Below are 16,114 nucleotides of genomic sequence, written 5' to 3'. Positions count from 1 at the left end.
GGACGTTCAGGGACAACATTGAAGGTTGCGCTAATGGTCCTGGAAGGAACTGGAAGGGTGGAAAATGCCGAATCATTCCCTGGAGCCACTGAAGACCCATTTCTGCCCCGAATTCCTCTCCTGATTCAGAAGATGTTGAAGAGGAAACAGCTTCCACACCTCCAGCAGCCTCGGGGTGAGGGAACACGGACCTGAAGACGTGGTTGCACCTCAAGCTCCCGTTGGGACGTGTCGCCAGGAGAAGCAGAAGGTGCCAACGCTGAGTTATTCATAGACCAGACCAAAAAAACCATGAATTCAGGGCAGAAACGGAGCCACCGAGGGAAGACGGAGGAGACAGGAGCAGCTCAGCTCCACATCTCCTCAAACCAGGCGCTGCGGGGAGATAAGGGGACTCAGGGAGGGTTTATCAGTGCAAGACACGGAGCAGGAGGAGATCTGCTTGACGTGATGGACGGGGATGAGAGGACACGGGTCTGAAGGGGCTGGAGATAGGAGGACGTTGAGGCAAACAGCCCGGGTAGAAGGGGAATCGGCCTCTTCTAGAATCCTGAATTATAGAATCGTAGAATCACCAGGTTGGAAAAGACCCATCGGGTCATCGAGTCCAACCATTCCCATCAAATGGAATCCCTCCACTCTCTTCTGGAACGTCCTCTGCTCCTCTCTGTGAGACCTCAGCTGGAGGGTTGGGTTCAGCTCTGGAATCCTCAGCAGGAGAAGGAGATGGAGCTGTTGGGACGGGGCCAGAGGAGGCTCCAAGGATGATGCGAGGGCTGGAGAACCTCCCGTCCCAGGACAGGCTGAGAGAGTTGGGCTTGTTCAGGAGAAGAGAAGGCTCCGAGAAGACCTTGGAGAGACCTTCCAGCACCTGAAGGGGCTCCAGGAAAGCTGGGGAGGGACTTTTTCCAAGGTCGTGGAGTGATGGGATGAGGGGGAACGGGGATAAACTGGAGAGGGGCAGGGTTAGACTGGACAGGAGAAGGAATTTCTTCATGATGAGGGTGGAGAGGCCCTGGAAAGGTTTCCCAGGGAAGCTGTGGCTGCCCCATCCCTGGAGGGGTTCAAGGCCAGGTTGGATGGACCTTGGAGCCCCAGATCCAGTGGGAGGTGTCCCTGGGGTGAACTGGGTGGGCTTTGACGTCGCTTCCAACCCAAACCATCTCATGGTTCCGTGATTCTCACTTGGGGTCAACCAGAGCCCCCAGATCCCATCCCTGGAGGGGTTCAAGGCCAGGTTGGATGGGGCTTGGAGCCCCAGATCCAGTGGGAGGTGTCCTGGATGGGCTTGAAGCTCCCTTCCCACCCAACCCACAATTCTAAGCGGGCTCTGCGTCCACCCTCACCCCGAGAGCAGTGGCTCCTCCTACTTGGTTGTGTCCCTGGAGCCAAACGGGTGACTCAGAAGGGAAACGATTCCGTGAGCAGCTCTTCCAGTTGGGCGAGCGCCCACACAGCCAGGAATGCGCCCGGCAGCGCCGCCTCCTCGCGGGGGCCGCGGGTCACGCGTGTCCTCACACGCTCACAGGCAGAGCTGCAGCTGGACAGGGTGGTCTTCAACCCCTCCAGGGATGGACCTGGGGGGTCTGGTTGACCCCAAGTGAGAATCATGGAATCACGAGATGATTTGGGTTGGAGGGGACCTCAAAGATCATCCAGTTCCATCCAAGACACCTCCCACTGGATCAGGGGCTCCAAGCCCCATCCAACCTGGCCTTGAACCCCTCCAGGGATGGGGCAGCCACAGCTTCTCTGGGCAACCTTGTCCAGGGCCTCCCCACCCTCCCAGGAGAACATTTCTCCACAAGATCTCATCCCAATCTCCCCTCTTCCAGCTCAAAACCGTTCTCCTCACCCTCTCCCTGCCCTCCTTGATGAAGAGCATCTCCCCAGCTTTCCTGGAGCCCCTTTCCCTACTGGAAGCTGCTCTAAGGTCTCTTCTCCAAGCTGGACAGCCCCAACTCTCTCAGCCTGTCCTCCTACAGGAGGTTCTCCAGCCCTTGGATCATCTCCGTGGCCTCCTCTGTCCTCGCTCCAACAGCTCCATCTCCTCCCTGAGCTGAGGACTCCAGAGCTGGACACAAAGACTTGGGGTGGTAGGATGAGGTGTCCTGCCCATGGCAGGAGGTGGAGCTGAATGGGTTTTGATGTCACCTCCAACCCAAACCATCTCACGGTTCCATGATTCTCACTTGGGGTCAACCAGAACCCCCAGATCCCATCCCTGGAGGGGTTCAAGGCCAGGTTGGATGGGGCTTGGAGCTCCTGATCCCGTGGGAGGTGTCCCTGCTCATGGCAGGAGGCGGAACTGGATGATCTTTAAGGTCCCTTCCAACCCAAACCACGATTCTGTGCCATTGACCACCTGGGTCACTGCTGGCTCACGTTCATCAGGTGTCAACCAACACCTCCAGGTCCTTCTGGTCCCAGTCTCCAGTCTAACCCTCTCCTGGCCCCACTGGAGGCCCTTCCATCTCCTCCACCACCTGTTCCTTGGAAGATCCAGTTGTCCCTCCACCTGCCACATTCCACGATGTGGAGCTCATGCTGCGTGGAGCCTCTTGGACCTGAGGAGAGGCTTCTTCTCACCAGCAGGTCCCTCACCCCACCACGCCTGCTCTCGCAACGTGTTTTGAGAGGAAAGAATAACATCAACATCCTCTTTCCAAGCCCACGGAGGAGCAACCAAGCCCAGCACCCAAGGGATGGGCCAGGGTGGAGAAGAAGGAGAGACAAAACTCCTTTTGATTCCAGCTCGGAGAGAGGTGGTTGCCCAACTCTGAGCTCAGCAGCAGAGAAGCTCGTGGGTATTTTCTACGTGGTTCCTGGGAAAAAGGGATCATCCAGGCTGGTGGACACGGCACCAACTCCTTCCTCCCACCCTTTTCCATGGAACCCATGTAGCACCTGGATTCCCAGCCAGAAGTTTCCTCCCCCGCAGCTCCTGGTGAGGAGGCTAAACCCATCAGAGATGCGGAGAACAGTTTGAGTTGGAAGGGACCTCAAAGATCATCCAGCTCCACCTCCTTCCATGGGCAGGGACACCTCCCACTGGGTCAAGGTGCTCAAAGCTCCATCCAACCTGCCCTTGAACACCAGGGATGGGATCTGTGGGTTCTAGTTGACCCCAAGTGAGAATCATGGAACCGTGAGATGGTTTGGGTTGGAAGGGACCTCAAAGCCCATCCAGTTCCACCTCCTCCCACGGGCAGGGACACCTCCCACTGGATCAGGGGCTCCAAGCCCCATCCAACCTGGCCTTGAACCCCTCCAGGGATGGGACAGCTACAACCTCCCTGGACAACCTGTTCCAGGGTCTCCCCACCCTCATCATGAAGAAATTCCTCCTCCTGTCCAGTCTAACTCTGCCTCTCTCCAGTTTATCCCCGTTCCTCCTCATCCCATCACCCCAAACCCCTGTGAACAGTCCCTCTCCAGCTTCCCTGGAGCCCCTTCAGGTGCTGGAAGGTCTCTCTAAGGTCTCCTCGGAGCCTTCTCTTCTCCAGGCTGAACAACCCCAACTGGAACAGGCTGTCCAGAGAAGACCCTTCCCTGGAGGGGTTCAAGGCCAGGTTGGATGGGGCTTGGAGCCCCTGATCCAGCGGGAGGTGCCCCTGCCCATGGATCTAGATGATCTTTGAGATCCCTTCCTTCCAACCCAAACCGTTCCCTGACTCCCACGAGGATTGTGGTGCAGCCTAGGAAGCCCTTGTCTTCTGCGGTCTCTCAGGAACCCAGGAATCACCTGGATCACCCGAGGTCACTGTGGTGAACCACATTCTCCTCAACCTCCTCATCCAGGTCCAAATGGAAGCTTGTGGTGTAGGAGGTGCAACGAGAAGGGTGTTTTTATTCTCCTGGTCTGGTTTCTTACTCATCAAGAACCTCTTAGCAGCTTTGCGAGGTGCTGGTGGGGTGTCCTGGGGTCATCGTGGCCACCTGGTCAAGGGAAGGTTGTCCTCCTCTGCTCCACCTTGGGCACTGGCTGCAGGTCTGGGCACCACAGGATCTAAAGCTGCTGGAGAAGGAGAAAGAAGCCGCTGGAGAAGCCGCTGGAGAACATCCAGAGGAGGACACGGAGTTGGTGAAGGGCTTACAGGAAAAGCCACACGAGGAGCTGCTGGTCCCTGGCTGGTAGGTGCCCTCCGTTCAGTCACAGGCCGTGTTTTCATAGAATTGTGGAATCATTAAGGTTGGAAAAGACCTCCAAGCTCATCCAGTCCAGCCATCAACACAAACCCACCAGCCCTATCTGGAAGGGTCACATCTACACAGGTTTTTAGCTCCTCCAGGGACGGGGACTGCCCTGTGCAGCATCTCCCAGGGCTTCATCCCTCTTTCCCTGAAGGAATCTTCTCCACCATCCCATCTAAACGTCACCTGGTGCAACTTGAGGCCACCTCCTCTCGTCCCATCACTCTCCAGATCTCATGAGATCTACGACATCCACCCAAGAGCCGGTGCCGCGGTCTTAATCCATCCAACCGGGGTCCAGGGAGCCCTCAGCACAGCTCCTGGTCCCTCCAGCTGGGGCCTCGGCACGTTCCTCACCTCCTTTCCCCATCCCACGTCCTCACCACGTCCAGGCTCCGGGGGAGGAGCCAGAGCCACTCAGCTGTAGAAGACTGGGTTGACCAGTTCTACTGCGGTTTAATAGAAGGCAACGTGGTCTCCTTAATTGCAGGACCTCGGGCTGTTTGCCCTAATTAGCCGTAAATGTCCTGGGAAATGGACCTTGAACCGCAGCGAGATGGAAATGAGCGGAGATCAGCTGGGGAGCTCCTCACCACAACCCGCTTCCATGGGCCCCAGATGGGAGAGAAACCGTGGAACCATGGATGGATTGGGTTGAAGGGACCTCCAAGCCCATCCAGATCCATGAGCAGGGACACCTCCCACGGGACCAGGGGCTCCAAGCCTCATCCAACCTGGTCTTGAACATCTCCAGGGATGGGATCTGGGGGTTCTGGTTGACCCCAAGTGAGAATGGGCTCACCTGGTGAGAATGGTCTCACCTGTGGGTGTATCTCTAGTCCTGCAGCAAACATCTCCCACAGCCCCTGGTGGCATCTCCCATTCCTTGGTGACAAAGCCGGAGACATAAACCCCGACTAATTAGAGCTAATGAAGCCAATCATTGGGAAGAAACCCAATCAGTGTCACTAATTGATGGGCATCGAGAAACTTAAGGCTTCACAGCTGATGGAGATGGAACCTTAAGGGTCTCAGGTGATGTGAGGGCTGGAGCTCCTCCCATCCGAGGAGAGGCTGGGAGTTGTTGTTGTCCATCCTGGAGAAGAGAAGGCTCTGAGGAGACCTTGGAGCAGCTTCCAGGATGGAAAGGGGCTCCAGGAAAGCTGGGGAGGGACTTTCTACAAAGGCTTGTGGTGATGGGATGAGGAGGAACAGGGATAAACTGGAGAGGGGCAGAGTTAGACTGGACATGAGGAGGGATTTCTTCATGATGAGGGTGGAGAGACCCTGGAACAGGTTGCCCAGGGAAGCTGTGGCTGCCCCATCCCTGGAGGGGTTCAAGGCCAGGTTGGATGGGGCTTGGAGCCCCTGATCCAGTGGGAGGTGTCCCTGCCCATGGAAAGAGGTGGAACTGGGTGGGCTTCAAGGTCTCTTCCCACCCAAACCATCTCATGGTTCCATAATTCTCACTTACCATCAAGCAGAACCCCCAGATCCCATCCCTGGAGGGGTTCAAGGCCAGGTTGGATGGAGCTTGGAGCCCCTGATCCAGTGGGAGGTGTCCCTGCCCGTGAAAGGGGGTGGGACTGGATGGGCTTTGAGGTTCCTTCCCAAACCCTTCCACGATTGCATGAAACGAGAACAGAAAAGAAAAACCTCAGGGCACGTTTAGGATCTTAAAAAATGGGTTTTAATACAAAACCAAAGCCACCAGCACCAGAAGAACCGTGGAGCCCAGCTGAGATCTCCACCGGGGTGAGGTCAAGGAGGACGAGGCAGCAGGATTCGTAATTAATTCCTAAGCACGTTAAGGAAATAAAGGCCGGTGTCTGGGTCGGGGACGCAGCGGCGCAGGAGCTGCAGGTAGGTGAGGTTCTCGTGGGTGTTGGGGTCGAAGAAGCCCTTGGTGTCGTCGCTGGGGTCCGAGAGCACCCGGCTCATCTCCTCGTCCAGGTAGCCGCGCCGGTAGGCGGCTTCCACGGGGAGACGGTGGCTGTGGACGGGGTCGATGATGCCGCCGGTGGCGATCTGCGCCTCCAGGAGGCGGACGCCGTGCTCCCTGACGATGAGCTCCTTCTGCATGGCCTGGAAGAGCGAGATCTGGTGGCCCGTGTAGGGGTCCTGGTAGCCGGTGACGGCGCGCTCGGCTGACAGCAGCTTCTCCTGCAGCTCGGGCCCCACCAGCCCGGCGGCCACGGCCTCGTCCACCGACAGCTTCTGGTTGGCGATGGGGTCAACGATGAAGCCGGTGGCCGCCTGCGCCTCCAGGAGGACCAGGGCGGTTCCCTGCCTCAGGAGGCCCTTCCACATGGCCTGGTAGATGCTCATCTTCTCCGTCTTGCCGGGGTCGGCCTTGGAGGCCACCAGCACGCCGGCGATGCAGCCCGTGCCCTCCAGGTACCTCCTGACGCCGTCCCTGCGCGTCACCTCCTGCACCGTCTGGGAGCCCTGCACCAGCTGGGCCAGCGTCTCCTGGTCCAGGATCCCCGAGGCGAGAAGGTCGTGGGCGCTCACCTGCCGCCGCAGCCCCGAGAACTTCACCTGGTGGCTGCGCTCCAGAGACTGCGCCACGAGGGCCTCCAGGAGGCCGGCCAGCTCGGATCGTGCCAGGTTGCCAGCGTGGAGATCGCCCAGGAGCTCCTGCCTCTTGGCCTGGGGGACGTGGTGGGAGAAGAGGACCTCCCAGAGGGAGACCTCGGTGCTCTGGAAGCCGCTGCCTGGTGGGGCCTCCATGGTGTGGGACTTGAGGAACCTCTCCAGCTCCTGGTCCACCTCCTGGTCCTTCTGGGATTGTCCAAACTCTCCATTCTTGGCTGATGGTTGGACCGTCTTCTCCATCTTCTCACACCTGAGGACCAGCTCCAGACCCTCAGTGATGATGAGAGTGAGGACTTTGATCATCTCGGAGATGGTGATTGTCCTCATCTTGTACCTGTCCAGGAGGTCCTGGCGCCAGTGGTGGGGGACGTAGCGGGAGGAGAGAACCTCCCAGAGGGAGATCTTGGTGCTCTGGAAGCCGCTGCCTGATGGGACCTCCATGGTGTGGGACTTGAGGAAGCCCTCCACCTCCTGGTCCACCTCCTGGTCCACCTCCTGGTCCACCTCCAGGTCCTTCTTGGAGTGTCCAGCCTCTCCATTCTTGGCTGGTGCTTGGACCGTCTTCATCCTCTCATGCTTGAGGACCAGCTCCAGCCCCTCAGTGATGATGAGAGTGAGGATTTTGATCATCTCGGAGATGGTGAGTGTCCCCGTCTTGTACCTGTCCAGGAGGTCCTGGCACCAGTGGTTGGGGATGTAGCGGGAGAAGAGGACCTCCCAGAGGGAGACCTCGGTGCTCTGGAAGCCGCTGCCTGGTGGGGCCTCCATGGTGTGGGACTTGAGGAACCCCTCCAGCTCCTGGTCCACCTCCAGGTCCTTCTGGGATTGCCCAGCCTCTCCGTTCTTGGCTGCTGGTTGGATCGTCTTCTCCACCTTCTCCATCCCCTCACGCTTGAGGACCACGCCGTGTCCCTCAGCCTCGGTGACGATGGCTTTGAGGAGGTTGGTGACCTCGGGGATGGTGATCGCCCCCGTTTTGTACCTTCGCAGGAGGTCCTGGCGCCGGTGGTCGGGGACGTAGCGGGAGAATAGGAGCTCCCAGAGGGAGACGCTCTGTCCCCGGAAGGTCCCCGCGCCGAGGGTGACGCGGGCGGCTTGGAGGGCTTGTTGGGCGTCGTCGTTGAGCTGGAAGAGCGCGGAGCTCTTGTCCATCAGCCGGAGCATCAGCAGCCCCGTCTGGGGGTCGGGGACGCAGCGGCGCAGGAGCTGCAGGTAGGTGAGGTTCTCGTGGGTGTTGGGGTCGAAGAAGCCCTTGGTGTCGTCGCTGGGGTCCGAGAGCACCCGGCTCATCTCCTCGTCCAGGTAGCCGCGCTCGTAGGCCACCTGGACGGGGATGCGGTGGCTGTGGACGGGGTCGATGATGCCGCCGGTGGCGATCTGGGCCTCCAGGAGGCGGACGCCGTGCTCCCTGACGATGAGCTCGTTCTTCATGGCCTGGAAGAGCGAGATCTTCTGGCCCGAGCAGGGGTGGGTGTAGCCCGTCACGGCCCTCTCCGCGCTCAGAAGTTTCTTCTGGAGCTCGCTGCCCACCAGCCCGGCGGCCACGGCCTCGTCCACCGACAGCTTCTGGTTGGCGATGGGGTCAACGATGAAGCCGGTGGCCGCCTGCGCCTCCAGGAGGACCAGGGCCGTCCCCGGCCTCAGGATGCCCTTCCACATGGCCTGGTAGATGCTCATCTTCTCCGTCGTGCCGGGGTCGGCCTTGGAAGGCACCAGCACGCCGGCGATGCAGCCCGTGCCCTCCAGGTACCTCCTGACGCTCTCCATTTGTGCCACGGCTTGCGCCGACTCTTTGCCTTCGTGGAGCTTCTCCATCGTTTCCTCGGTGATGATCTGAGCGCTGAGCAGCTCCGACGCCGTGATCTGCTGCCGGAGACCCTGGAACCAGACGTCGCTTCTCGCCTTTTCTTTTTCTTTGATGATGTTTAAGATGATATCGATGATTCCTTGTAGAATGTGGTGGGACTCGTGTTTATACTTCTTCACCAGCTCCTTCCTCTTCTCCTCCGTGATGTACTCCGAGCAGAGCAGTTCCCACAGGGACAAGGTGAGTCCTTTGTATTTTCCAACCGGCACGTGGACCTTGGTGCACGACAGGACGTTCTTCGTGCGCTCGTCGATGTAGAAATAGTCGTCTTCCTTCTCCATCACCTGCAGGAGGTAGGAGCCGGTGTCTCCATCCTTGGAGCACCTCTGCAGGAGCTGCCTGTAGCTGAGCTTCTCCTGAGTGTTTGGGTCGATGAAGCCTTTGCTGCCGTGCTCTGGATCGGAAAGCAGGAGCAACGTCTCCTCGTCCAAGCAGCCGCGCCGAGCGGCCACCTCCACGGGGACGCGGTGGCCGTGGACGGGGTCGACGATGCCGCCGGTGGCCAGCTGGGCTTCCAGCAAGCGGACACCGTCCTCCTTGAGGGTCACCTTCCGCTTCATGGCCTGGAAGAGGGAGATGGTGTCTCCTCCGTCAGGATCCGCGTATCCCGTCGCGGCTTTCTCGGCCAACAGGAGCTTCGCGTGGAAGTCGCCTCCCACCAGCCCCGAGGCCACGGCCTCGGCCACGGTGAGTTTCTTGTTGCCCAGCGGGTCCACGAGGAAGCCGGTGGCCGCCTGGGCCTCCAGCAGCCCCAGCGCGCACTGCTCGGTGAGGAGACCCTTCTTCAAGGCCTGGTAGATGCTCATCTTCTCGTTCCTTGATGGGACCAGGACCCCGGCGATGCAGCCGGTGCCCCACAAGTACCTCTGGACGTCGTCCCTCCTGGTGAGGTCGCCCAGCGTGAGGCTCCCGTCCTGCAGCTGGTCCAGAGTCCTCTTGTCGATGATCTCGGAGCGGAAGAGCTCGGCAACGGACACGTCCCCTCGGAGCCCTCGAACCTTCAGGGCTTCCGCTCTTCGCTCCGTCTCCTCGATAATTTGGAGGATGAGGGCAACCAGACCTTCCAGCGTGAGGGTTCTGGACTTGAACTGCATCACCAGCGACTTCTTCTTCTGCTCGGAGACGTAACTGGAGCAGAGGACGTCCCAGATGGAAACCCTCTGGTCCTTGAACTTCCCAACTCTCACTTCCAGCGGCTTGGAGCGCAGAACCTGTTTCGTGGCCTCGTCGATGTAGAAGTATTTTCCTCCCTCCTGGACAACCTGCAGCATGTGCAGCCCCGTCTGGGGATCCTGGACGCACCTCTCCAGCAGCTGCATGTAGGTGAGGTTCTCGTGGGTGTTGGGGTCGAAGAAGCCCTTGGTGTCGTCGCTGGGGTCCGAGAGGATGCGGTTCATCTCCTGGTCGAAGTAGCCGCGCTCGTAGGCCACCTGGACGGGGATGCGGTGGCTGTGGACGGGGTCGATGATGCCGCCGGTGGCGATTTGGGCCTCCAGGAGCCGGACGCCGTGGCTCTTGACGATCAACCCTTGCTTCATGGCTTCGAAGAGGGACATGGGGGCTTTGGTGTAGGGGTCGGTGTAGCCGGTGACGGCTCTTTCCGCACAGAGGAGCTTCTCAAAGACCTCCCCACCGATCAGACCCTCGCTCAGCGCCTCCTCCACCGAGAACTTGTTGTTTCTCTCGGGGTCGATGATGTAGCCGGTGGCCGCCTGCGCCTCCAGCAGCACCAGCGCCGTCCCCGGCCTCAGGATCCCTTTCCGCATCGCCTGGTAGATGCTCATCTTCTCGTTGCTCGGCTGCAGGAGGACCCCGGCTATGAAGTTGCCGCCCTCCAAGTACCTGCGCACCGAGTCCATCTCCGTGACTTCCTTGACCGTTTTCTTGCCCTGGTGGAGCTCATCGAGGGTTTTCTTGTCGATCAGTTGGGACTGGAAGAGGTCGCTGGCCGAGACTCTTTTCCTGAGCCCTTTGAAGGCGAATTTCTTGCCCTGGGTCTCGGTCTCCTGGATGCTGGTGGTGACGATGGTGACGATCTCCTCCAGCGCGGCGGCGTTCTCCTCCTTGTAGCGCCGCACCAGCTCCCTCCTCTTGCTCTCCGAGAGGTACTCGGAGTTGAGAAGGTCCCACACGGACACCGTCTGCCCCTTGAACCTCCCGACGTTGACGCAAACCGTCACCGACTTCAGCGCCTCCAGGGTCTGCTCGTCCACGCAGAACGCGGCGTTTTCCGACAGGGGAAGGAGCCAGAGCCCCGACTCGGCCTCGCGGACGCATCTGTCCTTCAGCTGCTGGTAGGTGACGTTCTCCTTGGTGTTTGGGTCGAAGAAGACTTTGGTGCTGTCGTCCTGCTGGGAGAGGGCTCGGCTGAGGTCCTCGTCGTAGAAGCCGAGCCGATAGGCTGCCTGGAGGGGGAGGTGGTGGCCATGGACGGGATCGATGACCCCTCCGGTGGCCAACTGGGCCTCCAGCAAGGGGACGGCGTCTCCCAGGGGCACCAGCTCCTTCCTGAGGGCCTGGCCCAGCGAGATGGCACTCCCCGTGTAGGGGTCGGGGTAGCCGGTCACCGCCCTCTCGGCCAGAAGGAGCTTCTCGCTGAGCTCCTCGCCCACCACTCCGGCTTTCACCGCGTCCCTCACGCTGAGTCTCCGGTTCGAGGCCACGTCGGGTAGGTAGCCGGTGGCCGCTTGGGCTTCCAGCAGCCTCAGGGCGACCCCGGGCAGGAGGAGGTTGTTCTTCATGGCCTCGTAGAAGCTCATCTTCTCTTTGGACGCCTCTAGGAGCACCCCGGCGATGTTGCCCGTGCCCTGCAGGTACCTCCTCACGCTCTCCATCGCGGCCACGTCCTCGGGGCTCCTCACGCCCCGCGCCAGCTCCTCAAAGGTCTTCTCCGGGATGATGCCGGCGTCCACCAGCCAGACGGCGGGGACGCTGCCCCTCAGGCCCTCCAGGGTGAGGTGGGTGCGGGATTTCATCTCCATCTCCCCCACCAGCTCGAGCACCAGGGCCACCAGCTCCTCCAGCGACGCCTTCTCCGAGCGGAACCTCTCCACCAGGTCGCTCCTCTGCTCCTCGGTGAAGTAGCCGGCGTGGAGGAGCTCCCAGAGGGAGACGCCTTTCTCCTTCACCGGCGTCTCCTTGAAGATCCGCTGGATCTCCTCGTCGCTGTAGGCGGGAGCGGCCGCCTGGGGCAGAGGCAGCAGGTGGAAGCCGGAGGCCTCGTCCTTGTGGCAGCGCTCGATCAGCTCGGCGTAGCTGAGGGTCTCTCTGCTGCCGGGGTCGCAGAAGGCTCCGTGGTGGCCACCAGGCTCCAGAAGGACCTTGCTGGTCTCCTCGTCCAGGCACCCTCGCCTCTGGGCTGCTTCCACAGGGACGTGGTGGCCGCAGGCCGGGTCGACGATGCCTCCCGTGGCCATCTGGACCTCCATCAGCTGCAGGGCCTGCTTGTCGGCCACCAGCCCCTTCTTCATGGCCTGGAAGAGGGGGATCTTCTTGCCCGTGAAGGGGTCCTTGTAGCCCGTCACGGCCCCCTCCGCGCGCTGCAGCTTCTCGTGGACCTCCGGCCCGACGACGCCCTCCCTGACGGCGTCGTCCACGCGGAGCTTCTGGTTGTTGACGGGGTCGATGATGAAGCCGGTGGCCGCCTGGGCCTCCAGCAGCGGGAGGGCCACCCCCGGCATCATCAGGTTCTTCTTCATGGCCTCGTAGATGCTGATCCTCTGGTTGGACGGCTGGAGAACGATCCCCCCGATGCTGCCAGAGCCGTAGAGGTACCTCCTGACCGAGTCCATGCGCAGGACCTCCTCCGGCGTGACGGAGCCCTCCAAGACCTTCTCGAGGAGGACCCTGTCGATGACGCCCGTTTCCATCAGGTGGTAAGCGCTGACGCTGCCTCTCAGGGCCGGGAACTTGATGGGAGCCCATTTCTTCGTCTCCTCCTCCAAGAGGCTGCGGATCTGCTCCAGCGTGAGCTTCCTCAGCCGGTAGTGGTTGAAGATCTCGCGGCGCCTCCCCTCGCTGAAGTACTCGGAGTTCAGCAGGTCCCACACCGAGACCTTCTCCCCGCGGAGGCGCCCGAAGCGGACGGGGAGCCAGGAGCTCTGGAACACCCGCCGGGTGGCGTCGTCGACGAAGCGGCGCTTCCTGCTGTTGAGAGGGAGGAGGCAGAGCCCGGTGGAGGGCTCGGTGACGCACTTCTCCTTCAGCTGCAGGTAGGTGAGGTTCTCCTCCGTGTTGGGGTCGAAGAAGCCCTTGGTGTCGTCGCTGGGGTCCGAGAGGATCAAATTCATCGTCTTGTCGAAGTAGCCGCGCCGGTAGGCGACCTCGACGGGGATGCGGTGGCTGTGGACGGGGTCGATGATGCCGCCGGTGGCGATCTGCGCCTCCAGGAGGCGGACGGCGTGCTCCTTGACGATGAGCTCCTTCTGCATGGCCTGGAAGAGCGAGATCTTCTGGCCCGTGGAGGGGTCGGTGTAGCCGGTGACCGATTTCTCGGCCGCCAGCAGCTTGTCGTAGACGTCGGGGCCGATGACGTTGGCTCTCAAGGCCTCGTCCACGGAGTAGCCGCGGTTGGACGCGGGGTCGATGACGAAGCCGGTGGCCGCCTGCGCCTCCAGCAGGATCAGCGAGGTCCCCGGCCTCAGGAGGCCCTTCCGCTTGGCTTGGTAGATGCTGATCTTCTCCTGGGAGTCGGGGAGGAGGAGGCCCCCGATGCTCCCCGTCCCTCGCAGGTATTTCTTGACCGTGTCCATGCCCACAACTTCTTTAGCCGACGTTTCCCCTTCTTTCAGCTTCTGGAACAAGTCCTCGTTGATGATTTCGGAGCTGAGGAGCTGGTCGGCTGTCACCCGCTCCCGGAGCCCCTCGAAGGTGGCGTTGGCCGTGGAGGTCACCTCCTGGATGGTGGCACTGACCGCCTGGCCCAGCTCCTGGACGGAGAGCGATCCCGCCAGGTACTGCTGGGCCAGGGCGGCTCTGCGCTCGCTGGGAACGAGCTCCGAGAAAAGGAGCTTCCAGAGAGACACCGATTTCCCTTTGAATTTACCCAGCGCCACGGCCACCCGCGTGTTCTCCAGAGCCGCTTGGGTCTTGCGGTCAAAGAAGAGTTGGGTCCCCTCGGACGTCTCGGCGCCGTCTCCAGCGAGAGGCAGCAGCAGGAGCCCCGTGGTGGGGTCGGTGACGCAGCGTGGGAGCAGCTCGGCGTAGCTCAGCTTCTCCTTGGAGCCGGGGGCGAAGAACCTCTTCATGTCCTCGGTGGGGCTGGAGAGGAGCCGGCTGGTGGCCTCGTCCAGGTAGCCCAACTCGCAGGCCTTCTCCGAGGGGACGCGGAGGTGCCGGCCGGGAGCGATGATCCCCCCCGTGGCCAGCTGCGCCTCCAGGAGGCAAATGCCGTGGTCCTTGGGGATGAAGCCCTTCCGGATGGCTTGGAAGAGCGAGAGGGTTTCACCGGAGCAGGGGTCCTTGTACCCCGCGAAGGTTTTCTCAGCCGAGGCCAGTTTCTCGTAGAGCTCGGGGCCCACCAGCCCGACGCTGACGGCCTCGTCCACCGAGTAGGTTTTGTTCTTGACGGGGTCCGTCAAGCTGCCGGTGGAAGCCTGGACCTGCAGGAGCATCAGGGCGGCCCCCGGCACCAGGAGATGTTCCCTCAGCGCTTGGTAGAGGCTCCTCCGCTCCCCAGAGGGCAGGAGGACGCCCGCCACGCTCTGCGTCCCGCGCAGGAACCGCTGCACCGAGTCGTTCTCCGCCACCTCCTGCGCTGAGACCCGTCCCTCCTCCAGCTCTCGGAACACGTCGAGGCTGATGATGCCGCAGTCCAGGAGGTCCCGGCCGCTCACCCTCCCTCCCAGCCCCGCGAAGGTGACCTGCAGGGGCAGCAGGAGGAGGCCCGAGCCCGGGTCCACCACGCACCTTCTCCTCAGCTCCTGGTACGTGACCTTCTCCAGCGTCCCGGGGTGGAGGAACCTCTCGCCGAGCTCGCTGCCCGGCTCAGAGAGGAGCTCCCTCACCTCTTCATCCAAACACCCCCTCCGGCAGGCGACGTCCGCCGGGAGCCGCCGGCCCGTGGCCGGGTCGATGACGCCCCCGGTTGCCACCTGGGCCTCCAGCAGCCGCAGCCCCTGCTCCCACCCGACCAGCTCCTTCTGCATCGCCTGGTAGAGGCAGATCTTCTCCTCCGAGTAGGGGTCCGCGAAGCCCGTGGCCGCTCTCTCTGCCGAGAGCAGCTTCTCCTTCAGCTCCAGCCCCACCAGCCCCAGCTGGACGGCTTCGCCCACGGAGACCTTCCTCCCGGCCACCGGGTCGACGATGGAGCCCGTGGCCGCCTGTGCCTCCAGAAGACCAAGCGCCGAGTCCAAGCTCAGGAGATGCTCTCTGGTGGCCTCGTAAAAGCTCATGATCTTCTTGGAAGGCTCCACAAACACGCCGGCGATGGTGCCCGTGGCCTCCGAGGACTTCGTGGAAGCACCCGGCACCATCACATCCTTGCCGGGCAGCTTGTCCTGGGAGAACGAGACTGATCCTGGCGCGTCCTCCTGGTGGGACACGGGGCCGGCATGGCCGTTCATCGTTGGCTTCCTCTCCATCCTCACACTGGGGCCGTTCACGGCTCTGGAAGGCTCTGGAGAGAAGGGAGGACGGGAGAGCTGGGTGAGGACTCAACTGGCACAGCCTTTGGTTGCCAAATACATGGAATTGTGGAATGCCCAGGGCTGGAAGCCCTCAACCCTGGGGCGAGGAAGAAGCCCTCAACCTTGGGCTGGGGAAGAAGCCCTCAGGGCTGGAGCTGGAAGTCTTCGTGGCCACAGCTGGAAGCCCTCAACCTTGGGACTGGGAATTCCTTGTGGCCAGAGCTGAGAAGAAGCCCTCAACCAGGAACTGGGAAGCCCTCATGGCTAGAGGAGATGGAAGCCCTCAACCTTGGGACTGGGAAGAAGCCCTCGTGGCCAGAGCTGGAAGCTCTCGACCTCTGGGGCTGGGAAGAAGCAGCTCTCGACCTCTGGGGCTGGGGAGAAGCAGCTCTCGACCTCTGGGGCTGGGGAGAAGAAGCCCTCGACCTTGGCCTGGGAAGCCCTCATGGCTAGAGATGGAAGCTCTTGACCTTGGGCTGGAAGCCCTCAACCTTGGAAGGACTGGAAGCTGGTCCTTCAGCAGGAGGCTGAGGGGCTGGAGCGGGTTGGAGGAGAGAAGGGGCTTGTTCTTCTAGGCCAGAGCAAGAGGGATGGTTCCTTTCTCCTTCAAGGAGCCCCATCCCCAACCCCAGGGCCTCTGGGATGGTGCAAGGTGGGGTGGACCAAGGCTGGATCAAGCTTTGGAAGCAGTGAGACCAAGCTCAAAGCCACCGGCATCTCCAGCCCCGGCTGGAAGGACCCAGCTGGCACCATGCGACGCTGCCGCATGCGACGCTGCATGGGGGGTGGAGGGAATGGAGGAGCCGCAGCTGAGCCTCCTGCAGCAACC

General features: G+C 61.5%; 1 protein-coding gene across 1 annotated transcript; it reads right to left on the bottom strand.

Moving 5' to 3' along the window:
- Positions 1-5,907: 5,907 nt before the first annotated feature.
- On the bottom strand, positions 5,908-15,240 carry EPPK1 (epiplakin 1). The gene has a single exon (XM_069882099.1). The coding sequence runs from the start codon at positions 15,238-15,240 to the stop codon at positions 5,986-5,988; it is 9,255 nt and encodes a 3,084-aa protein (XP_069738200.1). The 3' UTR covers positions 5,908-5,985.
- Between the last annotated feature and the right edge of the window lie 874 nt (positions 15,241-16,114).

The sequence above is a fragment of the Phaenicophaeus curvirostris genome, unplaced genomic scaffold (assembly GCF_032191515.1).
Source record: "Phaenicophaeus curvirostris isolate KB17595 unplaced genomic scaffold, BPBGC_Pcur_1.0 scaffold_75, whole genome shotgun sequence".
Classification (NCBI taxonomy): domain Eukaryota; kingdom Metazoa; phylum Chordata; class Aves; order Cuculiformes; family Cuculidae; genus Phaenicophaeus; species Phaenicophaeus curvirostris.
The sequence above is the reverse complement of the archived record's forward strand: the minus strand, read 5'-3'. Positions and strand labels throughout refer to the sequence as shown.

What these genes read in the sequence shown, in the direction of transcription:
- EPPK1 (XM_069882099.1), bottom strand. Translation starts at nt 15,240, where the DNA reads ATGGAGAGGAAGCCAACGATGAACGGCCATGCCGGCCCCGTGTCCCAC.